Source organism: Vulpes lagopus, chromosome 20, assembly GCF_018345385.1.
Source record: "Vulpes lagopus strain Blue_001 chromosome 20, ASM1834538v1, whole genome shotgun sequence".
NCBI lineage: Eukaryota > Metazoa > Chordata > Mammalia > Carnivora > Canidae > Vulpes > Vulpes lagopus.
Genome location: NC_054843.1, coordinates 30,909,109 through 30,936,621, shown reverse-complemented (window position 1 = coordinate 30,936,621; position 27,513 = coordinate 30,909,109). Strand labels below are relative to the sequence as shown.

Here is a 27,513-nt window from a genome sequence, read left to right as displayed (position 1 = left end):
CTGGATTCCAGTGAATTCTAGAGCCAGAGGACCTGGGCTTGAATCCCAGCCCTGTCATTCACTCACTTCATAGAACCATGCACATGTTTCTTAACCTTCTTGTCTGAAGGTCAGTTTCTTCATCTGTAAAATCTGGGTAATAGTAGTAACTCTTTTGTCTAATTATTCTAAGAATTAAATGAGTTGATGCATGTAAAGAACTCAACAATATCTCACACGTTGTAAGCAAAAAGTAAATATTCATTTTTTATTACAGATATATATACACATACGTACATCTGCACATGTACAGAGACATATATATTATAAATCCCGATTCTTCCTTTGGAGTGAATCATTCTTCAAATAACCATCATTTGCATTATTTAGTTTCCTCAGTCAACTATCTGTTTGTCATGGAAACCTGGAGAGTGAAGAGTCAGGTTCTTGCTTCCTGGGTTAATGAGAAGCATGGATATTGTATTTTAATGAAGAAAATGGCGAAGGAAATCTTTGCAGAATCTGCAGTACCAGTCTATATGTTGTGGCTCTGACAGCACACCATGCATCATCATCCCTTTGGCTAAATTATCAAATGGAGTCAGTGTTGAAAAAGTACATGAGGAATATCATTCTTAGACTCAAGTCTGTGTCTCTGGCACTAGTGGTCCTGGGTTCCCACTAATAGCCATTGATGCACTTTGCATTCCCAACATAGAGTGAAAGAGCATTAACATGTGCTATGCCAAAAAATACAGGAACACTAATATTTCTTATAGTGGACATTTTTTGTTTTACCAGATTTAACTCAGTAGCTTTGTTTATGTAGGAATTTATGGCATTTTACATTGTCACCATCAGAAAGTGTTGACAAGCTCACAGAGCTGTGTACTGAAACATTGATGAGGCTCTCTGCAAATGTCAGAGAGCCCCAAACTCAGTGTTTCTGACAAATGGTTTTGAAGAAAACTATGCAAAGATGCTTACTGTGAAGGTTCCATTGTTTGAGTAAAGGAGCTTGTTCCATTTTTTACTGAAGTCATAAGAAGAATCATGATTTTTGTGTGTGAGTCAAAGACAAAAGAGTGTAAACTGTCTCAAATATGGTATTCTTTAAGCAACGAAAACACTAAAAAAAAAAAATAGGTGTCCGTATTCTTAGATTCCATGTTTGTTAGTCACTGTGATTAAAGTAGAGCATTGCATATGGTACTGTATTTCAAGTCTGAAGCCTGACCATGCCAGTTTACAATGCTATGGCCCTATAAACTGAGGGACATCCTCAAGACATCATATTCCATTATAGTTATCTTGTAAAGAAATAACTGTAAAATAAAAGGAATAGTACCATCATTCAGCATAGCTGACCCAGTTATTTGTAAGAACAGTGAGATGAATTTGTTGGAAGTCTGAATAGGAAATATTATTTGCTATTAATAAAACATGTGCTTATATATGTATATATATTATTTTTTCCTTAGGCCAGGACTTCTGAACATCAGCGAACCTGCCACACAGCCCTGGCTGGCAGACACGTGGCCCAATACTGGCAACAATCACAATGACTGCTCTATCAATTGCTGTACGGCAGGCAATGGTAACAGTGATAACAACCTGACCACCTACAGTCGCCCAGGTTAGAGATGCAGAGACAGCTCCATAAGTCTAAGCACAAGGACTGGCCACAGGAGGATACATTTCTTCCCCTCCCCCTACACTGGAAAGGAAAATTTGGTCAACATTTTCATAAAATGTTGACTGTTGTCTAGCGAATTACCCCGATTCTATATTTTCTTCCACCAGAGTTTCCCAATATGCACTGGGAGGATGGAGAGTATGAACTCTAGAATAGATAGCAAACAAGGAAAAATGAAATTGTGCAAAGGCATTCATCTTTATGAGAATGTATGTATTTATAATTTATATTTGTAATTAAGTATTTTTAAGATTTAGGGAATAGAACAAATCAAAAAGTTTATAAATCTCTAGTTATAGTGAACAAAAGTCTTTAATAGCAGTAACAAAAATAATAGCAACTGTACAACAGTAATAAAAAATTTGTAAATTGTGAATGAAAATTAACTGAAATTTAAATCAAAGTTTTATCGTGTAGAAGTGAATCCCGAGATATCAGAAATATATATCTTGCAGGTGTGTATGCATACATTTATTTTATATTTTGTGTTTTTGGTTCAGAAATATGAGTGAGTAAATTATGTCATTAAGATTTCATGCTAAAAACATTACATTAAAATAATGGATGTAGAGTACAAAATATTGAAAGGAATAAACAGGAAATTACTCATGATTTCTTGCAAAAAAAAGAAAACAGAATGAAAACCTTCAACATTTCCAATTGGGAAATATTAAAAGAATCATAAAGAATCAAAAGATATGAGTAGAGAAGTAAAATAACCCATGGAACTAAGAAAAAGAGAAATAGAAGGTAGCATTTAAGTGGAGATGTTGTGTGTCTTCACTAAAAAACAAATCATGAAGCAGTCTGTATGTCTAGCCTTAAAACAAGTCCAGAGTCTCCACTGAATATGGATATAGATATGGGTGTGACATATCCATGTGAGTACACCCCGGTTCTCCAGAGGTCCATGGGGTTTTTGTGTGTGTGTGTGTGTGTGTGTGTGTGTTTTAAGATTTTATTTGTTTATTCATGAGAGACAGAGAGAGAGAGAGAGGCAGAGACACAGGCAGAGGGAGAAGCAGCTCATTGGGGAGCCCAATGTGGGACTCAATCGGTCTCCAGGATCACGCCCTGGCCTGAAGGCAGGCCCTCAACCACTGAGCCACCCAGATGTCCCAAAGGTCAATGTTTTAGTTGTATAGATAGGTGCTTACATGATAGCGAATTTAAAAAAAAAGACTGTTGAGCTCTATAGGAGACAAAAGGTGACAATACCCACTTTAATATGTAGAGCTGTGTCATCTAATATGATAGCCTCTGGCTACAGGTGGCTATTTACATTTACATTAAACAAAAGACAATTTAAAATTCAGTTCCTTGTTTGCACTAGCCACATTTCAAGTGTTCAGGAGCCACCAGACACAGGTGGATAATGCCTAATAGAACATGTCCATCATCTCATAAAATTCTATGGAATCCCACTCATTTAGAAAAATTGGTGAAGAGAAATGAAACTGACAAAACCACATGGCCTTTAATAATATTTCTTAACCACTGTTAAATTATTAAAATTATTAAAGGCCAGGTGAGTCATATTCCCATTCCCTATTCATTTATTGTTAAAATGCAGAGTAATTGAGTTCAGTATTACAGAGAAGTTGCATATTTCTCTTAAGATTATATTCACATTTATGCCTTTAGTAGCAACCATGTTAATTTTTCATCAAGATATCCAGCTGAAAAACCAGACTTCAAGGTGAGCTGTTAATGTGGGTGCCACTATGAACTACATGAATAAAATAATGGTATTTTAGCCATTGTAACTTGACAAATTTTTTTATTTAAAAAAAGTTTTAATTTTAAATTATAATTTTAGTTCTTCCTGCTATTTTAATATTTTTAACTGCAGGTTTTAAATTTCTATTTATTTAATTTTAAATATTCCATCAGTTATTTCATTCTCTAATACTTCAATGAAGAGCAAATTAAAGGGAAATTGAAATAGTAGACAAATTAGATATTATTTCAGGCTTTCTTTGATTAAATTACTCAGGCTACTTACAATTCATTTCATCATCATTATTTTCATTTTATACTTCTTGGGGTGTCTTTATGAAACCATGAAAGAATGATTATATAACATCCTCCCCTGATAATGATTATCCTACATGACCAAGGAAAGATCTGATAAAATTATCCTAAACACTATTTACTGTCCTTTTAACCTCTGTTCCTCATGTCTTTTGAGTAGATTATCAAATATTAAAATCTCAAATTCTTTAATGTGTAGGAAGAGTTTGTTTTTTTTTCCCCCCCTTCAGTTTGGATTCTCAATATATATGGTTTGTTCTTTTGCTCCAACAACTAACTAGTAGCTTCAGATAGGTCAGTAATGCCAGGCTAGAAAAATATCAATTTGGCAATGTATATTATTTAAGTGAAATTCCTATTAATGGGGTTGTTAAAGGAAAATCCTCTTAAATTCAAGTTCAAAATTAGTCTCTATATAATTTCTCTATGTCCTCTCTCATTTCCTCACTTTTGAACTCCCTTCTTTAGAAAGTACATATGAATACTTAGCCCTTTTTACTGATCATATTTAAGCCCATTTTTACCTTACATAACAATTTTATTGTGACTCACGAAGCTACTTACAAAGAAATTGAAAACGAATAACCATGCAGAATGACTTTTTCCTTTTCCTCTCCGTTGCACGTAGCCGATTGTATAGCAAATTATAACAACCAACTGGATAACAAACAAACAAATCTGATGCTCCCTGAGTCAACTGTTTATGGTGATGTGGACCTTAGTAACAAAATCAATGAGATGAAAACCTTCAATAGCCCAAATCTGAAGGATGGGCGTTTTGTCAATCCATCAGGGCAGCCCACTCCTTATGCCACCACCCAGCTCATCCAGTCAAACCTCAGCAACAACATGAACAATGGCAGCGGGGACTCCAGCGAGAAGCACTGGAAACCTCCCGGCCAGCAGAAACAAGAAGTGCCACCAGTTCAGTATAACATCATGGAGCAAAACAAACTGAACAAAGGTGAAGAGCTTTGCCTTTATTCCCATCCCCTTCTGTATCGGTACCCTTAACCTTTCAGCCCTACACGTCCAAACTTCCCTGGAATGAGCAAATGAAATCTTTCTTTTGTTACTCACGTTTCCTTATTTCTTTGTTTTCGAAATTTCCAGTGTCAAAGAGTTAATTAGCACAACAATAACCTTGGAAAATTGATTTTATAATAATATATAACTATTTTCAAATGGTTCTGAGATTCATTTAAATTTAATCGTAGGTGAGGGATTGCTTAGCACAATCTTTTATTCATAAGGCAGATGTACAACCGTCACAATACCTCACATTTTAAATAAATAGACTATCCCATTCTTTCCACTCGAGAATGGAAGATAATTGCTTCTACATGGTCATATAAACGAATGGCGGTTTTATATCAGACTGAGGAAAAATAATGAAATTAAGCTTGAACTGGAGAAGTGGCTCAATTGGTTGTATTTCTCCTACCTCATGCGGTCACTAAGACTGCTACGATGTGTGATTTTTAGAACCTAATTTTTTTGGTTGACTTGATTGAAGTCTGTCAGGATAGAACCTACAGGAAATTTAGTGTTAACTGGTAGCAGTGAAATAGTATTTTGTAGCCTAAGGGGAATGTTTCTCTATTATAATATGTGTGAGTTGGAAGAGGTAAGTATTTGATTTTTTTTTTGTATTTGATTTTTTTGTAGCCCTTTAGGCTGCTGCTTGAATAACATTATTTGCAAAGTTATACCTGTTGGAAAACAAACAAACAAAAAAAGCATCCTCTAATATGAATAGATCAGGGCAACTTTGCATGAGTGTCCAGGTAAATGACACATATTATTGTAGATAACTAGAGACATAGATTTATTTTCTCTAGGCTTGAGTTATGACCATTCTCCTCAGAAATAAAATGTATTACAGTTGGAGATTACAAAAAGGTAACTGACAAACATCCCATTTGATTAAGTTAGTGGTATATTTTTGATTTAACAATATAGTCATCCTGCTTTTTTCTAAATTTGAGAAAATACTTGATTAGCATAAAACCCAGTTCAGTATATGTTTGTTAAGACTCTTGCACAAGTTTGTAACAAAGGCTGACAATGATGAGGAGGACAGTTTCTACAAACCTATAGTTTACAGTAGGAATTCCAATTATTGTTATGTTATTCCTCCTTAGTATATGGCTCTACTGTGGTCTTTGGGAAGTTCTGACAGTCCTCTGCACAAATATTTCAGGGATCTTATTGTTCACACTGCTTGTAACAGACTTGGTATATCAACTGTAATAAAGACTTGGAATGCCACTAAACTGATGGATTATTACCCATTACATTCCAGTAGCAAGTTTATCATTTGGATTTTTACCTTTGCCTGAGTAAGCAGAAGCATTTCCATGGCAGATTGAGATACTTTGTTTTCTTATCATGGATATGTTTTTTATTAGATATAATCTTGCTGACAAGCTTCGGGGCTTTTTATTATCTTTTAATGATTTGCAGACATCATACTTCCCTGATTTCTTATGGTTAAAATTATTTTGTTGTTACATTTTTAAAGTTAAGAAGTCAAGCAATTCTGATTTCTGCCTTAGCTGATTTGTAAATATTTTAAAGAGAAGAAATAATCCCTCATGTGGTTTGTACATATCTATATTAGTCTGATTTATACAAAGGAGATGATGCAAAGAATTTGTATTTTATAAATCTTAAGGAAGACATGCCTATCTTTTCTTGACTTTTCCTCCTTTACACCTACCATACATCTTAGCAAGTGATCAACATGGTAACTTAAAAGCTTAATTGATGGTAAAGGATTAAGGCATCAAAGAGAAAATAAAAGTGTTTTTTTTTTTTTTCCCATCTGAAATATCTAGATTATCGAGCAAATGACACAGTTCCTCCAACTATCCCATACAACCAATCATATGACCAGAATACAGGAGGATCCTACAACAGTTCAGACCGGGGCAGTAGTACATCTGGTAAGTATGAAGAAACCAAAGAGAAAGTCAGTCTCTCCTTTAGAAAGATGATATATTCCAGAATTACAAATTGAATGCTAATGAACTAATGTACACCTATGACATGTGTAAGCCCTTTATATAATTTGAATTTTTTCCAGTTGTGGGTCTTATCTCTGCAGTTTGAGAGACAGTCCACTCACTAAACTATTTTATGTTCTGTTTAGTAACGAAGATTAAAAATCCTATTCCCCTCCTTGCTAATGAACTTTTACAAAGCCAGAAACATGGCCTAGACTTTAAAAGGCAGTTGAAACTTCTTTTTTGCCCTTGGCCAAAATAAAAGTAAAAACATTGGGCATGTAGTTAATCTGCTAAATTTGTTACCATTTGACACAGGCTATAGAAGACATAAAATCTGAGTGCACTTGAGCAGAATCACAAGCCTAAGAGACAATAACCTGAGATCTAGAGACAATAGGAACCTGCCTCAGTTTGTAATCTCTACTCTCCTTCAGTTCTTGTCCTAAAACCTCATAAAGTAACCTCCCAATGTGAGTTTGTAAGTGCCTTCGAATCCACAGTGAGTCCTCTTCCCTGTGGTCTTCATGCTGTTGCAGCTGTTTGCCACCTGTTTTCCTGATAGAGGCTGCAGATGGGAGTTCACTGGTACTTAAGTCCTGTTTTTCTAATTAAAGGCGGTTCATTATTAGAACTAACATGTGGCGAGTCACACCACAATGAGAACAGAACCAACTGATCTTGACTCTGGTATGTTTCTCCAGGACAGGGTAGAAATATCACCTCTCAATACCTGGATTGAAGTTGTTACTTGGTGCTTTCAGCCAGTGTCTCTACTCCTTCTGTATGGAACATGGCATTTGCATTTTATCATCTTCCTTGACTAAGCATGCTGATTTGGCATTTTCAAGCTTACATTTTATACTGATTGAAACTATTCCTATTGGAATTAAAGGAGTTTAGAAATGGCTCTTTACCTTTTTAGATCTTTTCTTATTCTACTATATGTTGCTTGATTTTTTTTTTTAACAACGAAACTCTTACTAAGGACTTTTGTTTTAAGTAAGGAAACCCTGAAGTTACAGGAATTCTTTTAAAGATCTACTCTTGGGAAAACTATAAAAAATATGTTAATGTTTGATATGCCATTTCGTCTTTGAATTCTGAGCTGCTTAGAGAGAAAATCGTATCTTAATGTGGAAAATGATTCTATGGTTCTTGTGATTAAAATGATTCTGTATTATTAATTTTAAATTGACTTTATCCATCCCTCAGCTTAGAGACCTAGATCTTGATGTTCTGCTATTTATTATTTGGCATCCTGTGAATATTTGGTAAAAAAGATATAAAAATGTATTGTCTAGGGTTAATTAGGAGAAAGAATGAAGCAAGCAAATGATATGTAGCAGAGATTTGTAATGTTAGGCCTCTTGGGACAGATGGAGTTGTTAGATCTCTGCCAAGAAATCAGAGAAAGGTGCTAAAGTATGGCCAGGTGCATGATAATCGCAGAGCCTTTCCAATATAGGACAACTGAGTAAAGGAAGAAAAAATGGAGACATACAGGTAGAGGCCTGAGAATCATAATTTATTACTAATAGCCAGTCCCTTGGCCCATGTTTGGTGTAGTAACATACCAGTTCAAGAACATTTGGCTTAACAAACACTGGGATTGGGCTGAAAATTCGTAAGTGCCTTAAAAAATGAATAAATAAAGGGACATTGAATATACCAAGACCTGTTTCATGCACCATGTACTTTGGAGGTGTTTCAGAGAGGTTAAAAATAAAAAGACCTATAATTTCCATAAGAATCTAAAATGTATCATATTGGAGGAGGGCAATAAAGGTTATTTTATCCCCAAATATCTATTGACCCCAAATTATTCAAAATTGACTACCCTAAAATGTGCAGTTACCTATGTTTAAAGAATATGCCAAATCTAAATCCGAACATTATGGCACTTGAATAATTGGGTTATTTCCAACTACAAAAAATGTTCAAGCAACATCATTTTACAATAAGCCATAATTTTGTAGAAACTGGGATTAAAAACACTTCTATCCCTTTTAAAAAATAATTTCTCTGCTTCTTTTGTTGTTAGTTATATTAGTTCTTCCAGCAATAATTTTCATCTGCACCTGCCTTTCTGATGAAAACTAGTAATTTCATTGTGCCTAAAACATTTCAATGGACAAGTACAAATTATATATATTCAGTGATTTAATGCAACAGTGAAACTCTAATAGATCGTATCTGTATCATATTGTATTTTAGGTTCCAGCAATTAAATAATAGAAAGGCACTTCAGAAAATATGTCTACAGCTCATTTGTTTTAGGTGATAATCCATAATGCAATTAATTGCTGTAAGAAGATCACTATTAATGATATGACTTATAAAATTCATTTGCGGTTTTATTGCTTTTTCACTATTTATTTTGCAGTTAAACTTGGGCAATACGTTGCATCTTCTATTGTACAAAGTTCAGTTAAGATTAATGAAGAAACGTATATTTATCTGCTTATGCATACATGAATTATACAATCATAGTTACAGGAAATAAATCACCTGTGGATAACAGAAAAATCTTAAAGGCCAGAAATAAGAGACTTGGATTTTATTTATTTTCAAGGGAGTCAAGGGCACAAGAAAGGGGCACGGACACCCAAAGTACCAAAACAAGGTGGCATGAACTGGGCAGACCTGCTTCCTCCTCCCCCAGCGCATCCTCCTCCTCATAGCAATAGTGAAGAGTACAATATTTCTGTAGATGAAAGGTAAGAAGAATTTCATAACAGATGTAAGTGGAATAGTATGTTTCCTTAAACCCATATTAAGTAGTTATTAAACTAGACCACCAAGTGGGGAGACATTCCTAAGGTCTATAAACATTTGTCTCTGAAAAAAAAACAGTATTGCTCTGTCAGAAGGACTTGAAAAACATCCCCAGCACTGCTAAAAAACAAAAACAAAAAAAACAAAAAAAAAAAGAAAGAAAAAAAAGAAAGAAAGAAAGGAAAGAAAGAAAGAAAGAAAGAAAGAAAGAAAGAAAGAAAGAAAGAAAGAAAGAAAGAAAAAGGAATTTGTGCCTTGGAAGCTTCTTTTGGAACTAAGAATTATGAATCATGAACACATACATACACGATTTACCTATATTTTTACATTATCTACATGTAATTGACATATAATCATCAATATATCAATGTATACAAGATCACATATATAATGATATATAATCATACATAAATATGATTTTAGATTCACAAATATCAGAATTTCTGTTGCATATTCTTGTATTTTCATAAAACAAATGTGTGAATTTATACCACAGCTAAGGTATCTTGAAAACTTTTGTTTGGGACACCTGGGTGGCTCAGTCAGTTAAGTGTCTGCCTTTGGCTCAGGTCATAATCTCAGGGTCCGGGATCAAGCCCTACATCAGGCTCCCTGCTCAGCGGAGAGCCTGCTTTTCCCTTTGCCCTTCCCTCAGCGTGTGCTCGCTCTCTCTCTCTCTCTCTCTTTCTCTGTCATTCTTGCTCACTCTCTCAAATAAATAAAATCTTTAAAAATGTTTAAAAAAACCCTTTTGTTTGTTCTTAGGTATTATCACGCTATACTGAAAACCGTGGGACTTTAAACTCACTGACTTGTCTCTCACACGGATTCAAAAGTGTAAAGAACCACATGATAGCAATAAGAAAGTTAGGGTATTACACCCTCACTCCACATTCTGTAGAACTGGACATAATACCTTCCAACAAAGCAAAACAGATGCTTCACTGGTATGATCAATGGAGGAGAACTCACTTGACATAGAGAATTCACAACAAGAATATGGAATCCCACCTAAAAATACAGTCTTTTTTTAGTGACTATTGTAAAAATAAAGACATTGTTTCATTCTCCATAAGTTTCAAATATGCCAGGAAACAAAGCTCTGTACCTTTGTTTTTCCAGGCATTTAATTAGTGAATACTGAGCCATTACCCCTCAGGGAAACACAGGAAGATGTTCCTGCAAGTCTCTGGTCACACGTTATTGTCATCTGATCCATGCATAATCTTGTTTTATGTGTGTTTTTGTTTCAGGACACCTTATGTGTATGTATTGTTGATTCATTTACATTGGACTCACAGCTAATAGTGCCTGCCATAGGTCACTCCCGAGCAAATCTATCTAATGTATATATTTTATCTATTAGGGCATGTTTTTTTTAAGATTTTTTTTTATTTTTTATTCATTCATGATAGAGAGAGAGAGAGGCAGAGACAGAAAGAGAGAGAGAGAGAGAGAGAGAGGCAGAGACACAGGCAGAGGGAGAAGCAGGCTCCATGCCGGGAGCCCCACATGGAACCCGATCCCGGGACTCCAGGATCCCGCCCTGGGCCAAAGGCAGGCGCTAAACTGCTGAGCCACCCAGGGATCCCCTATTAGGGCATGTTATAACCTTTTTTGCATTTAGAAACACTAGATCACCATGAAGCACTACACTTGGGGGTTACTTTAAACAGGGAAATTATCAATATAAAGACAAAAATTGAGAATAGTGTGGCACTGGTTAGTCTGAAGAAAGGACACTCGTTTACAATATAAAAGCTCAAACAAAAAGGTAGAGTGACTCAAATTTTTCACGACTGTTAGCTTTAGTGTTACAAATAAATTTTAGCAAGTAAGTGAATTTGTAAGTATAAAATCTGCAAAAATTGAGAATTGACTATATTTTTTTAAAAATTCCTTTTCTGGGTGCTATTTAACAACATTTATGCTATTTTTGCCTGCCAGAAGAGGTATTAAAAGGAAATAAGTGGGTATAGTTTTTTAAAAGCCTACAGGAGATGCAACTGTGGCCCAAAGGGAGAGACTGATTCTAAGTGGGAAGAATGAAAGTTTCTTAATATATTGGCTTTAATTCTTGACTTTGACAAATGTTATGGTCCTCAATCAAGAGGAGGGGTTTTATGAACATTGTGACCACACAGAGATGTAGCCTCCCAGAGGACTGGGATGAATTAGTGGGAGGGAAGGAGAGAAGCTGGGAAGCCAAGTATGAGCCAGATTATACAGGTACTTGGATGTCTTGTTTAGGTATTTGTATTTTTTTTCTAGCCAGTTAGAAAGCCTATTTATTACTTGGCAGCAAACGAATGATCTGAGAGTAGTGCGTATTACAATAAAGTAATTTTGATAGCAATGTGAGGATTCAGAGGGGTAGAATGACTGGAGACAAAAAGATCAGTTAAAAGGTTATTGCAGTAGCACATACAACAGATTTTAGAAAGGTGATGGACTTGAGAGATTTTCAGAGAGGAAACAGAGATGAATTTTTTTTTTTATTTTTATTTATTTATGATAGTCACAGAGAGAGAGAGAGAGAGAGAGAGAGAGGCAGAGACACAGGCAGAGGGAGAAGCAGGCTCCATGCACTGGGAGCCCGACGTGGGATTCGATCCCGGGTCTCCAGGATCGCGCCCTGGGCCAAAGGCAGGCGCCAAACCGCTGCGCCACCCAGGGATCCCCAGGAAACAGAGATGAACCAGGGAGAGTTCAAGGGAGAGGAGAGAGGAGTAAGTCAAGATGACTATAAGATTCCTAGTTTGGAGGAGTGAACAGATTGCTGTTATTTTGAGACAGGAAACAGAAGAAGTATGAAAGAGAGGTAGTGTGATTTATAAAGTAAAGGAAGATACAAAGAAATCATGTTATATGAGCGTCAAGTTTCCTGAATTCAGGTGAACAAGACAGGTGGAGAATGAGTGAAAGAGAGGGGTAACATGAACACAGTTTATATAGTGCAGTAAATTACTGCCATTCAAATCAATAACCATCTGCCCTGCGGTGGGAGGAAAGAGAAAGGCATGAATGTTTCCCAAATCCTTCTATAGCTTCCACACATCTCTAGCAGAGGAGTAGTGGGGCATTTTATTGTTTATTGACTATTTTATTTATTGTGTTTTTTATTCAACATCCTAAATGCAAGCCAACTGCTTCATTTTGTGCTCAACCAAAGACATAGTGATCTATTATAATTTAAGAGAAAAGGTGGATTTTCAAGAAAGGATTTTCAAGAGTAATTTTTCTCAGGAGTTTAGCATATCATCTCTGGTCATCTGTAGGACCATCCCTACGTCATCTTTTAGAGGGCTAGACTATATATAACACATGTAGGAAGTACTAAGTTAAACTGCATTAAACAGATTTCTTTATTGCATGACTTCTCAGAGCCTACAATATGCTAATGTAATCTCAGAGAAAAAATACTACATCTAGTGCTCACAAACCTTTGTGATAGTGAGCTATTTTTTTAATGATACCGCCTTAAACGTGGCTTAGAAAACTCAGATTAAGAAAACCATTCAAAGCTGATACTCCATGAACTAGACAAGTTCTAGTTTCTTTGAATAACCTGAAGTAAATTGAAGTGTGCTTATAATTTGTTTTAGCTATGACCAAGAAATGCCATGTCCCGTGCCACCAGCAAGGATGTATTTGCAACAGAATGAACTAGAAGAGGAGGAAGATGAGCGAGGCCCCACTCCCCCTGTGCGGGGAGCAGCTTCTTCTCCAGCTGCTGTGTCTTATAGCCATCAGTCCACTGCTACTCTGACCCCCTCCCCACAAGAAGAACTCCAGCCCATGTTGCAGGACTGCCCGGAGGAGATTGGCCACATGCAGCACCAACCCGATAGGAGGTACATTGTCACTAGCCTTTTGCTGACAAATGAGATAATTTCCACTCTTAAGTGGCATTTGTAGAATGCTGTTATATGAGCTAATTTTCATGTCACGTAGCCTTTTTTTCCAGTATCATCATGCAGTAAGCCTCAGTAATTAACATATCAAGTAATACTGTTGACCAGAACATTAGATTAATTGATCCCAGTGAACTTGCAGCCATAAAATAATGTGCATGAATACTCAGCCACTTATGATAATTGCATTCATAAACACATGGAGATCATGTAGTAAGTATATGAATTGCTACTCCTGTAACATTTTATTGATGACGCCTTGTTTTTGCATTTTAGTTTTCCTTATGTGTGGGTAAGTCACTGCTTTGGTCTGTGGAAAATAGATTTTCTCCTGTCTTTTTAAATTAAGTCTGCAGTATGATTTCTTCCCATAGCTGTTATGTTGCAAAAGAATGAGTTTGGCCTATTTATTTCACTTTGATCTCAGGTACCTTAATTTTGGTTGAGAAATTAGGTCAGAGTTCTTTCATCCAGTTTACTAAATAATGTGTGTGTGTGTGTGTGTGTGTGTGTGTGTAACCAAAAATTGAGTATTGCCAACCAATACATTTTTGTTATGTACAAATAAATACTTCACTTGTCATTTCTACCACATAAAAGCTGTTATTGTCTCATGTTAGCTCCTCTCTCATTGTTGATGATTTTTTTGTACTATATCATTACCACTGACAGATTATATTTCACATATATACATATACAAAACTTTCTGTATTCTTAATATCATTTGAAACCAAGTATGTTATTTGTCTCGGAAGATTATCCTTCAACTTCCTTGAATGAATAACATATTCTGATTTATACTGCTTGAATCCTGTAGATTAAAATAGAACTTGCAATGTTTATTAATTATTCTATCAGTAAGAGGTCCTTATCAAATTCAAATCATATACTCTTTAAAATGAAGGAGGTAGGGATCCCTGGGTGGCGCAGTGGTTTGGCGCTTGCCTTTGGCCCGGGGCGCGATCCTGGAGACCCGGGATCGAATCCCACATCAGGCTCCCGGTGCATGGAGCCTGCTTCTCCCTCTGCCTATGTCTCTGCCTCTCTCTCTCTCTCTCTGTGACTATCATAAATAAATAAAAATTTAAAAAAAAATAAAATAAAATAAAATGAAGGAGGTAGTTAAGCCTTATTCTGTGGGACGAGGGAGAATTTGGATTGCAATACATTTATTTTTTTTTTTTTTAGAGATTGTATTTATACATTTAACAGAGAGAAAGAAAGTACACAAGCAGAGGAAGCTGTAGAGGGAGAGGGAGAAACAGGCTCCCCACTAAGCAGAGAACGTGATGCAGGGCTTGATCCCAGGACCCTGGGATCATGACCTGAGTTGAAGGCAGACACTCAACCAACTGAGCCACCCAGGTGCCCCTGCCATATATTTATCTCTAAGAGTGTTAACCCATGAAATTTCATGGAGTTTGAGAAAAATAAGGCATCTACTTCTTTTCCCTATTAAGATCACAGACCATCTCAAAAAAGAAAAAAAAAAAAGATCACAGAATATCTCTATGCCTCTTATTTTCAGCAAATGAAAGGATAATAGGTAATAGTCTCTTATTCCTGAAATAAGTCAGCATTCTCCCTTCATTGTCTCTCATTACCTGTTTCCCCACCATTCCCCTCTATATTATAAGTGGTACACTGTGGGGCATCTGGGCGGCTCAGTGATTGAGCGTCTGCCTTTGGCTCAGGTTATGATACCTGGGTCCTGGGATCGAGTTCTGCATCAGGCTCCCTGTGGGGAACCAGCTTCTCCCTCTGCCTGTGTTTCTGCCTCTCTCTGTGTGGCTTTCATGAATAAATAAATAAAATCTTTTTTAAAAAGTGGTACATAGCGTCTTCTTCCTGGCAGACCCCTTCTTCTGTGTTCCTCAGGTCATCCTTTCCACCTTCCTCAAATCAATCAAAATAAATTCACCTTTATCTATCCTGACTTTCCAGCCTTTTCCTCCTCATTCCATTCTTCTCTCTCTTCACTATTAATCCCACTGCTTATAAAGTTCCCCTTTCTTAGCCCCCCATTCTAGTTATCATGGCCCCCTTCTCCCCTAGTCCTCAGGGCTGTTTAATCAACTCTCCCTTACTAATTCCCATTCGCGCCTCAGCCCCACTGCATTCTGACCCATACCATTTTGCTTCCATTAGTCTACTGAAAATAACCTCCTAATGATCAATCTAAATATTTGTCCATCTTTTTCATATGTAAGCTTTCTGCAGTGTTGACAATTTTATAAGTTGTTGTGGGAATAAAATGAGATAATGTATGAAAAAAGATGAGATAATGTATGTAAAGTATCTGAAGTAGGGTAAATATTCAACAAATACGATTTCCTACTCTCCTTACCTTTTTTTTTTCCTCCTCACCTTTATGCCCTCACTCCACTGTTTAATTTGACAATTACTTATATCCTGATGGATTTCGAATTTATTTAGCTAGGGATGCCTGGGTGGCTCAGGGGTTAAGCATCTGCCTTCAGCCCAGGGACGTGACCTGGAATCCGGATTGAGTCCCGCATTGGGCTTCCTGCATGGAGCCTGCTTCTCCCTCTGCCTGTGTCTCTGCCCCCCCCCCCCCCCGGCCCCGTGTCTCTCATGAATAAAAAATAATAATAAATCTTAAAAAAAAAATTATTTAGCCAGCTCACCCTTTTTCCCGAGCACCACAGTATTATCACTGACCTTCGCATACTACACTTGTTCAAAACCAGATTCTTCGTCTTTGCCCTTGACCTTTCAAACCTGTTTCATTTCCCCTTGTGTTGGCTATCATGTTTAGAATCCTTAATCCTTATTTATTTGAACAATGTATTAAAAATAAAATAGCCAGGGTGCCTGGATGGCTCAACTGGTTAAGCATCTGACTTCAGCACAGGGCATGATTTCAAGGTCCTGGAATCAAGCCCCACGTGGTGGGGGAGCACTCAGTGGGGAGTCTGCTTGTCTCTCTACCTGCTTGTGCTCTCACTCTCTTTCCCTCTCTCTTTTGTAAATGAATAAATAAAATATTTTAAAAATATATAATAAAATCAGATAGCCAAAAATCATCTTAAAAAGTCATCTTACAATCAGCTCAATTAGCCAATTGCTTGATTTCTTCTGCTATCTTCCTTCCATTCCCCAAATTCAATTATTCACAATCCCTTCATTTCTGACTTCAACAGATCTTTTGTTCTGGATCCTTTGTTTCCATTCTTATAGCTGCAAAGGCAGGCCCTCCATCCCTAGCCCTGCCATTCTGTCATCCTTGAACTGATCTCCACTTTTCTTCTGTTTCCCCCTTCCTGCCCACCCTCCACATTATCTTTCTTGACACACGAGTCTGGAAATGCTCCCCTTCTTACAGAGTGAGATCCTGCCATTCAGCCCAGTGGTGAGGCCTTTCACGGTCCCTTCCACTTTATTTACCTCTTCCCTTCCAGTCTCTGCATACACCTTCTTTTCTAATTACTTTGTTTGAAATTCCCTGACTTGGCCTTAAATTCACCAACATCTGGTCAGTACTGCCACTTCCTGGCCCAGGGAGGGCTCCTCTGGAACTGGCATGGGGGCGCAGGACACTCTAGCCTCTCATGGCCTTCCACCACATTTTCTGTGTCCTCCTTAGGAACACGTGTGTTAACAACATGCTGTTTCTTTGATTGCCGGGGCAAGTGCTTCTCATCCTTCCAGGCCCTGTTAAAATGCACTCCCTCTGTGAAAGTCTCATTTGATTGCCTGGCAAAATTCAACCAATTATTTCCTTTTCTCTTCACAATGGTCTCTTCACAGCTCTGCTAAGCACTCTAATCAGTTCTCATGTTGTATTAATGTTTGCTATTGGTATGTCTGTTTCCCTCTTTGAATTAAAAGCTCTTTGAGGGCAGAGCTCACATCTTACTCATGTTATTGAGGTTGCACAAAGCTTACCTCAGTAAGTGTTTGATGAAAGGAATTGGATACCACAGAATTAAGACCCCCCTGCTGTTTTAGGGGAGTGAATACTTATATGAATTCCAAATGAATACATATAATTGGCAAATGTTCTGGTTACCTGTACTTAAAATCCTGTTCAATTATATACAGCCTTTTTTGAAATGATGATTTTCAGCCTATGAAGGTACTAGAAATTTATTTCCGGGATTGTTGCTGAAAATAACACTGGACACTTATAAGAAGTAAATGAAAAAAAAAAAAAAAAAAAAGAAGTAAATGAAGTTCCTTAAATAACAACAAAAAACTATTATTGTTCTTTTATGATGAAGGTATATCCTACATGTTCACTAAAAAAATATTTGAAAATACAGATAAACAAAATAAAAGTACAAAAGTACCAATGATCCCTGTAGTCAGAAATAGTCACTGTTAAGACCTCAGTAAGGATCTTTTCAGTATATGCTCACATTGCTTTGAATTTGTGATATACCAATAAATTATAAGCTACTCTTTCCACTGAATCGTGTATTTTTCCATGTCAGTAACTTTTTATTTAGATATTTGTGTTGAACAAAAATATATTGTGATTCACTTAATTTCTTAATGTTGGACATTTAAATTATGTCTACATTTTTGATACTATATACAATGCTGTATACAGCATTGTAATGCTGTAATTCTTATCTCTAGTTAAGTCTTTCAGTGAAGCCTTTTCTCAAACCTTTGACCTATTCAGATGCCTGGCCCATCAGCAATGGCTTCTGTTTCTCATCATCCTGCCATGCCCCTAATGATGTACTCATTAAAGATAGATGGCTATTTCTCTACGGATTTCATTCAGAGCGTCAGACTCTTATATCCAAGTACTCGTTTCTGTAGATTTCAGCTGCTTAAATATCACTCAGAACAATACATGTATCTCCAGCCATAAAGGCACTTTCCTACTTCCGACAGCCATTCTCTCTTGCCTGTATTACTGTAATGGTCCATAAGTGGTCTGGTTGCCTTTAGCCTTGCCCCTTCTTCAATCTAATCTTCCTGCTACAGACTGTGCAGAGGCATTTTTCCTAAAATGCAACACTGATCAAGGCTCTCCATTGCTTAAAATCTCTCAATGGCTTCCCATTTCCCTTAGAATAAAGGCAAGATTCCTTAATGTAGCAATCAAGGCCCTTTGTGATCTGACCCCTGCATGCCTTCCCATCCTTATTCATTGCCACTCACCTCTTTCTGTTCATGGTGCTTTCACTCTACATTTCTTCCAGTTCCTGGAATTGATACTTGATCACCCACCTTGAGATCTTTTCCCCATGCCATCCTATTTTCCTGGAACACCATTATCCCCTCTCTTTTTTTGGAACTAACACTTGTGAATCTTTGAGGACCAAGGTGAAATGATAGATACTCTCTGTAGAATCTTTTTCTGATGTCCCAATTCTGAGATAGGTGCTAATTCTATGTCTTCCTATTAACACCTTAGACATCCTCTGTTTATGGATACTGCATTATCATTGCACACTTGATTAATTGTTTGTCTCCTTTACTGGATTATATAAGTCCCTTCAGGCAAGGAACAAATCTATTTAACTAAATTTCTAACATCATACTTGATCTCCTCTTTCTATGGCTGCCCAACAAACTACTTTTTTTTTTTTTAAGATTTTATTTATTTATTCATGAGAGACATACACAGAGAGAGGTAGAGGCACAGGCAGAGGGAGAAGCAGGCTCCATGCAGGGAGCCCGACGTGGGACTTGATCCCGGGTCTCCAGGATCACTCCCTGGGTTGAAGGCAAGCGCTCAACCACTGAGCCACCCAGGCGTCCCCCAACAAACTACTTTAAACAGTTACCTAAAACAACCATTTTCTTTTAATCACAGTTCCATGAATTGCGATTTCGAAAAGGATTCACCTGGGCAGTTAATCTCTGACCCACATCTAGTTTAGTTCATTTGGAAGATTTACTCTCACATTAGTTTCTTTACTCATGTGTCTAATATCTCAATACTCTGTGGCTTCTCTGTCTCCACATTGAGTGTCCTCCTCTAGGGTCTCTTCAATGCCCAGGTTTCTCATAACATGGGGGTTATAGGGTAGTGGCACTTCTTACATGGCAGTAGGTTTCCAGGAAGACAGTAAGAGGAAGTTTCTAGGACAGTTAAGAGCTACAATTCAGAACTGACACAGTGACCTTTTAGCCACATTCTGTTGGTCAGAGCAGTCACGGGGTCCACTGAGATTCGTATAAAACTAAACTCCCTCTCTAGATGGGAGAGTGGCAAGTTCTTATCCCAGAAGAGCTTTGGGATGGGAGATATTATCATGGACATCTTTGCAAAATATACTCTGCCATGGCCTGATACATATTTAGCTTTATTATGTGTGCCTTCAAATCAAATCCTTTTATGACTTTAAGTATAAAGCATTCCTCAAGCTCATTTTTGCTTGTGATCCTTTGGTCTCAGAGCCTAGGTATCTCACCATAATAGGGGCAGAGTAAATGTGTAAAAAATGAATACTTTTTTTACTGTTGTGTTTACTGATTAAGGGCATAAATAAACACTGTGGTTTATATTAATAAGAAAATACTGAGCTAAAACTATTATATATCTGCAATATTAAACATTTTAGACTTGCTTTAATATGGATATTGAAGTTTTGGCTTTCTAATGAGCTTCTAGATATTCTCTTTTTGTTTAAAACTAGATAAACTAGGTGACCAATGTAACAGGAATCCTTCTTCTCTTTGAACAATAACTGTGAAAATGATATAATTAAACCTATTTGCATATATTGTTTCAAAAAGTGTCTGGTACTATTGAGTTTCCTACAGTTGACATTTAGCAAAAACTTCTTGAAAAGTGAAAGTAATTTTCATGTATGGGATAGGAAATTAATGATGTTTTATAAATACAGACAAACTGAATATGGTACACTTGGAAAGAAAAGACAGTAAAAAGCAAGGAAAATGAAATACCTTGTCTGTTTACAAACCAGATGATGGTTAAGTATACAGAGTACTGAAGCTATACTGGTTTCAGAAGAAATCTCTAAGGTATACATTGTTCCCCTTTGTCTTTTGTCTGGCAAATGGTATGTGGTGAACCATACAAATACCTGCTTTCATAAATTAATGGCATTGTTCCTGTCTTCTCTTGAATGTATTTATGAAGACATCATTTTTGCAGGAGCCTAGAGTGTTGTGATTTGCAGTTGTATACTTGTACATTATTTCAGAAGATGTTGAAACCCCTCAGGGAGAAAAATCTAGAGGGTTGAGGTTCGTTTGTGGCAAGTCCCACTTGAGTGCAGCATCTTGAAATAGCTTTTTGTTTTCAAATAGAATATATTACATATTTCAAACTGTACATGTTTATCACACATTCCCTGGGCTAGCCTTATTTACAGATGGTTTGAATAATTTTTCTCTCTTTCCTCAGCATTTGCACAGGGTGATAGTAGTTAAAAACCAGTCCTTGTTTAACATGAAGATGTTTTGTTCTACAGAATGTGAATTATCCAAATACAACAATGCTGGCTTCCTTTCATAGTGAAGTTGGCTGCTCTACATCCCTTTATTGATGGTCAGAATAGTCCCCTTTGTGGTAGAAAATCTTACGTGTGCATAAAAAAAGAAGTTTCTTGTGGTATTTTGGATGTGCCTGCTGACAAAGACTATAAATTGACTTTTAAGTGTGGTATTTTATTCCAATCCAAATTAAACAAAGGTTTTCCTCCTATGTGTATTACACACTCCATATTGAAACAATTTTGCATTTTAATCTCTTAAATAACTTCAGCTTTGGCATATTCTTCATATTTCTTCTTTTGCCACACACAGACACATTAGAAAACATCCAGAAATAAAAAATAGCATGTTATATTAAAGAACTGTGGGGGGATCCCTGGGTGGTGCAGCGGTTTGGCGCCTGCCTTTGGCCCAGGGCGCGATCCTGGAGACCCGGGATCGAATCCCACATCGGGCTCCCGGTGCATGGAGCCTGCTTCTCCCTCTGCCTGTGTCTCTACCTCTCTCTCTCTCTCTGTGACTATCATAAATAAATAAAAATTAAAAAAAATAAAATAAAATAAAGAACTGTGGGTATATATATGTATGTATGTGTATAAATTATTACAGTACGTTTTATGCATGTGTACACGTATATATGTGAGTACATATATATGTGAGTATGTGCATGTGTGTATGTAATAACACCATTCCTAGAAGAAAGGTCATGACCTGGGAAATGAAATGTGTGATTAAATTCTACATTTGTGGGGAGCCCAGGTGGCTCAGCAGTTTAGCGCTGCCTTCAGCCCAGGGAGTGATCCTGGAGTTCTGGGATGGAGTCCCACGTCAGACTCCCTGCATAGAGCCTACTTCTCCCTCTGCCTGTGTCTCTGGCTCTCTCTCTCTCTCTCATGAATGAATGAATGAATGAATGAATGAATGAATAAATAAATAAATTCTACATTTGATACCTACTAATTGTGGCAACTTTGTCAGGGTCCTTAATTTCTCTGAATTTCAGTATCTTCATCTGCAGAATGATAATACAAGCAGTACTTTGGAAAGCTGCTGTAAGAATCAAATGAGTTTTCACATTGTAAAATATACTTAATTACAAAGTAGGTGCACAATAAATTAGTTATAGCATTTTAATAATTATTTATTTTTAATGCTTTCTATTTGTGTTAACAAAATGTGTTTATGGAAAGGTCTCAATTCACTGAATTAAAAAACACAAAACTTCTTTCTTTGAGCTACTGGCATCTCACCCTCAAAACTCTATTGCTATATCGAACTTCCCTCTTCTTCTCTATGGCAGGTCCCTTAGTTAGATTTTGACCAGATTCTCTATGGTTGTGTTTGTATGCTTTCTTTTAATTTAAGGCTCAATCCTAATAATTTTTTATTCTAATTCCAATATAGTTAACATACAGTGCAATATGAGTTTTGGGTGTACAATATAGTGACTCAACACCTGATGCTCATCACAAATGCACTCCTTAATCCCCATCACCCATCCTCCCCTCACCTCCTCACTGGTAACCATTAGTTTGTTCTCTATACTTGTCTTTTTCTTTTTGAAACTTTTTTCCCCCCGGGGGATCCCCGGGTGGCGCAGCGGTTTGGTGCCTGCCTTTGGCCCAGGGCGCGATCCTGGAGACCCGGGATTGAATCCCATGTCGGGCTCCCGGTGCATGGAGCCTGCTTCTCCCTCTGCCTGTGTCTCTGCCTCTCTCTCTCTGTGTGTGTATGACTATAATAAATAAATTTAAAAAAATAATATTGAAACTTTTTCCCCCTTTAATTACTTGTTTTGTTTCATAAATTCCAATTCTTTTCATTTTAAAACTAAAATAGTGTACTTCCAGACATCCTTTGCAGATTGTCCCTGCCTGTGGCTATGGTGGCATGAAGTAAGAGGGCATTCCCTGCTCTTAACCACTTTTGTCCTCTTCCCTCTTCCGGGTGCATTTTCCTAAGTGCTAAGGCATGGCAAGCTAGATGAGGATCCAGGCTTCTCCTTGGGGAGCCTCAATGACTCTTCTGTCTCATGTTGCTCTGTGAGTATTATAAGGATGGTGAGGGAGATGGGCTGGCAGTCAGTCCTTGGCAGCATCTCTAAGCATTTGTAGTCCTTGAACAATTTAACCACATCTTCAGGTGGATTACCAGTCAATGGCATTCATGCTGTAGCTTTTCCTAGCCTCCTAAACCATGGAGGTGACCAGCTGACACCAGAACCTGATCTCACTACCATCTAGTGCTGCCCTCAGGTTGGCAGGCTTGTGTAGAATCTATCCTCCTTACGTCTCAAAGGCACGGAATTTCAAGAGGTATTGTTAGGACTCTTCCAAATGACATTCCTCCTATATCATCTCTTTAATCTTGCTTAGAGAGGCATTGGGACTGTTGATCAGGTCACTGACAGAGCGGTCCTTCAACTAGAAATCACTGTATATCTTCCTTTTTGTCAGACACTTTCCTAAAATAGGAAAATGCTCTTGGCATTCTCCCACCATGGGAATAACTTCTTTCCACAAACCTCACTTTACACAGAAGTCAAAACACTCTCTTCGTCATCTTATACTCACTGTGGGTTACAGTGTCAGACAGTAGTAGGACTGCTGTTGGCCCTTGTAATCCTCTAGATCTGTAGAGAGATAATTGGAAGTAGTTAATGGTAACTGTGAACTTCCACTGCAGAATACGACTCACAATGTCCTCAGCTGTGGTCCTTAATTAATTTCAAGATAACCAGGAAAATACCTGTAAGCATTTTATTTAACAGATAGGTGGAACAATAGTAAAAGTGATAGGCTTCGAAATAGCTAATAACCTTTGGGGAATAATTCAGAGAAAAAATGCTTGACTCCCATAGCCTTTTATTTTAATAGAATAAAATCCAAAGGAAACTGTGTCATATGCTGAATATATCATTGTTCCATCTTATGAAATTCTGCTCTCTGTAGTCACCATGAATGAGTCCATTTGCTTGGAATGGTAAGGGTGGAAATGACATAAAGAGAAAAAAAAAGTGTTTATGGAGCATCTGTTCCAGAACTGGTATCTGTTGTCTTTGATAATAATAATCTATTGTTCATATTCGGTAAGCTTTAAGACAGTACATAGGCATATGTTTCCAAAGTATATATTACTGCTCCTTTTTTAATTGAATATAATCCAAATGATAAAACATAAGGAGACTTATAGGTAGCTAAGCCCAGCTTGGTTAAATTAGCTGCACAGAGGCAAAGATCAAATCAGTGTATTCGTGAATTTCTTGGTTAACGCATTTTATATGTGTCCTACTAATGAGCTGAGCCAAACCTGTTGATCCATCTTCCTGCAGACGGCAGCCTGTGAGTCCTCCTCCACCACCAAGACCGATTTCCCCACCACATACCTATGGCTACATTTCAGGACCTCTTGTCTCAGATATGGATACAGATGCACCAGAAGAGGAAGAAGATGAAGCAGACATGGAAGTGGCCAAGATGCAGACCAGACGGCTTTTGTTACGTGGCCTTGAGCAGACCCCTGCCTCCAGTGTGGGGGACCTTGAAAGCTCTGTCACTGGGTCCATGATCAATGGCTGGGGCTCAGCCTCAGAGGAGGACAACATTTCCAGTGGACGCTCCAGTGTGAGTTCTTCTGATGGCTCCTTCTTCACCGATGCTGATTTTGCCCAGGCAGTGGCAGCAGCTGCAGAATATGCTGGACTTAAAGTGGCACGTCGTCAGATGCAGGATGCTGCTGGTAAGTTGTGTACTTGTTGCCAAGCTGGAAAAGAAGACTCCATGTGTATATATCAGTTGATGATTGTCACCTCGGATCTCTTGTCCAGGGTGAAATGCAGCTATTATTAACTGTCTTCTATTGCTGCCTGAGGAATCCAGAGTCCAAGCATATGACATAGTGTAGTTATTCCCTTTTTCTGGACATGGCTTTTCAAATCTTCTAGTTTATTTTTAGTTAATAAATCCTGTGTGATGTGAGTGAAGCTCCTTGGGAAGTCTTCGTTTTTTTACGAAAGTTATAGCAGATATGTGTACAGTTTCTTTAGGTATGCCTATAGTCCAGTGAGGTTTGTGTTATATGATTTTTTAAGACATAGAAAGTAACCAAGATAAAATTCATTGTGATAGTTTTCTTATCCTATTTAATTAGAAATTCTCTAAGAGAAATAAATATTCCAATACTCAACCATTGGAAAATGAGCTATTTCTCCTTAACCCCCATTTTCTTCATGCCCTCTGAATGAAAATGTTAATTTAATTAGGAAGATAGAAAGATGTGTGTAATATGCATACATTTTCAAGCATAGATGCCTCATATTTAAAGTAAACATTTTTAATCTAATAATTTGAAAATGCGTATATATTGTTTTCATTTTCCCTTTTCATTACCAATGCCCTGTTTTCATACATGTATTCTTATGCTTTGGGTTTTTTTTTTTTTTAAGATTTCATTTATTTATTTGAGAGAGAGCATATGTGGCGGGAGGAGCAGAGGGAGAAACAGGCTCCCCGCTGAGGATGCGGGATTTGATCCCAGGATCACAACCCAAGCCCAAGGCAGACAATCTACTGAGCCACCCAGGCAATCCTCTGCTCTTATGTTTGAACCCACTTTTATTTATCGCCTATTCCCAACCTTGTTAAAGAGTAAATAGTATGAAAAAGGAAACAATTTTAAGTCAACATGACATTGATTTCTGTGGGATGGAATATATACACGTGTATACATATCATACATTCATATATACATTGTGTGTATGTGTGTATTTCTGATAACCAAAAGAATACATATAGTGGAGTAAAATAATGTGGCCAACAAAACATGTATTTCTGAGAAATTAAAGACTATCACAACATATCAGTAGTTGCTATCTTGTTTTGGTGTTTTATTTTTCTTAGTTTAATAACTATCACATTAGTACTTTTCCCTATTCTCTTCAGATCCTGGATTGGTTATTATTTTTTATCATTTGTAGAATGTATTCAGAGAAAATAAGGTTATTTCTGTATGTTATTTATCAAGAACACTTTATAGGAAAAAAGAAGTCTAATAGCCCTCGACCTTTTATTGTAGAACAAATATTTATTTTGGCTAGGCCGATATTTAATGAAATTCAACCAAGTTCCTTTTTTTCCCCTCAGTAGCTACTGAATGTAACAAAATAACCATCCAAACCTACCTTTCTTAATGTCCAACTGTGTACATAGCTTTAATTTCTCCTTATTTTTTAATCATCAAAAAAATAAGAAAGTGAAATTAAGCATCTCAAACTACTGCTTTCAGGTTACATTAAGGGTGTGTTTCAGTTCATTAAATCAACAAAACATAGAAATAATGTTGAAAATTCATCTGTAAACGACCTTATGCCTCAGGGTATATGAACGGTAGATGGCATTACACAATAGAATGAATAATGTTCTCGGTCTCAACCCTCATTCTCTCTTTTCATGGATATGTAACTTTAATTGTAATAGTCTCCATCATGGCTAAGGAGAGTTTGGTTTAATATTTTATTGTATTGTAATTTAATGGCATTTCTCGTTTTCGTTTGGCTCATAATTATAACAAACTAAACATGCATTGGCCTCTGCCTATTAAAATGTTCTTCTCGAGAAAGGGTGCTGCTGATCATACGACTTGAAGTTAATATGAATGAATAATCCAGTCAAATTGCTTCTCACTTGGCCGTGTTAATGTATATTATTTAATATGCTTCAGTTAGCATTTTTGAATATTTTGATTCCACCGTATATGTCTTCTCCTGTTTATAGCCAAAAGACATGTTGTGTAGTTCTGTTGGAAGTTTCTAACAGTACAACCAAAAGTTCCAGCTTTGTGTATCTGGAATTTCTAGAAACCAAAATAATGAAAGTCAAGTAAAGGGTCAGGAATTCCCTTGCCATTATGTTAAGTATTTTGTGCCCTTGTAATACAACATGTCTGTAAGACAGACAGAAAATTGGAGAGCTCTGAGATGTACCGTGTCTAATTAGCTCAGTCAGTTATCACTGGTACCTGCAAATATCGTCCCTCCAAAATGAAAAACCCAAATTTCCTCTGCTACCACCAAAAAAGGTAGAAGTCTCTGGAGGAGTCTCTTTAACCAGAATTAGCAAGTAAACATCTAGTGAAAGGAAAGGGGTATAAGTAATTGTGGATGGGTCTAAATATGTTAGCTAGCTTTCAGGCCTCCTGAAGAGTAAATGCCTCAGCATATATTAAGATATTAGGTGTCTGCCTTCAAAGAATAGCATAAAAATATATTTAATTTAAATAAGGGGCATAGTTAGTACTGTTCATTTTTAGAGCCTGAATTTCTTAAGGACTGGCAATTCCCTTGAAAAAAAACAACATATATTGAATAGATAGTGCAAAAATCTAATCAATAATTTTGTTTACAAACAACATTCTAGTGAAGTTAGATGCAAAAGTAATTGGGTTGTTTTTCCTTAACAAGTGATGTCAAGAACTTTAACAGAATAAAAATACTGTGGTTAAGAAAGAAAAAGAGCTGGAAAAAGCTTTCAGCATTTTTTTTCCAGTGGGTGTGTCAGGCAGAATGACAAAAATCCTATTATTTGCTAGAATAGTTTATTTAAAGCTATTTTTAGGAAATTAGGGATGCCTCTAGTTCTAATGTTTTCTTTTAATTATTTAA

The 27,513-nt window shown here is 37.0% G+C and overlaps 1 protein-coding gene across 2 annotated transcripts in view; it reads left to right on the top strand.

The window, feature by feature from the left end:
* Nucleotides 1-27,513, top strand: part of ROBO1 (roundabout guidance receptor 1) — a 1,146,492-nt gene that overhangs the window by 1,101,856 nt on the left and 17,123 nt on the right. For both annotated transcript variants that reach the window (XM_041735102.1, XM_041735103.1), the window contains 6 exons: nt 1,461-1,615; nt 4,338-4,673; nt 6,550-6,657; nt 9,293-9,437; nt 13,101-13,349; nt 24,187-24,593. In XM_041735102.1, coding sequence (XP_041591036.1) covers nt 1,461-1,615; nt 4,338-4,673; nt 6,550-6,657; nt 9,293-9,437; nt 13,101-13,349; nt 24,187-24,593 — 1,400 coding nt within the window. The remainder of the gene's footprint in view (nt 1-1,460; nt 1,616-4,337; nt 4,674-6,549; nt 6,658-9,292; nt 9,438-13,100; nt 13,350-24,186; nt 24,594-27,513) is intronic.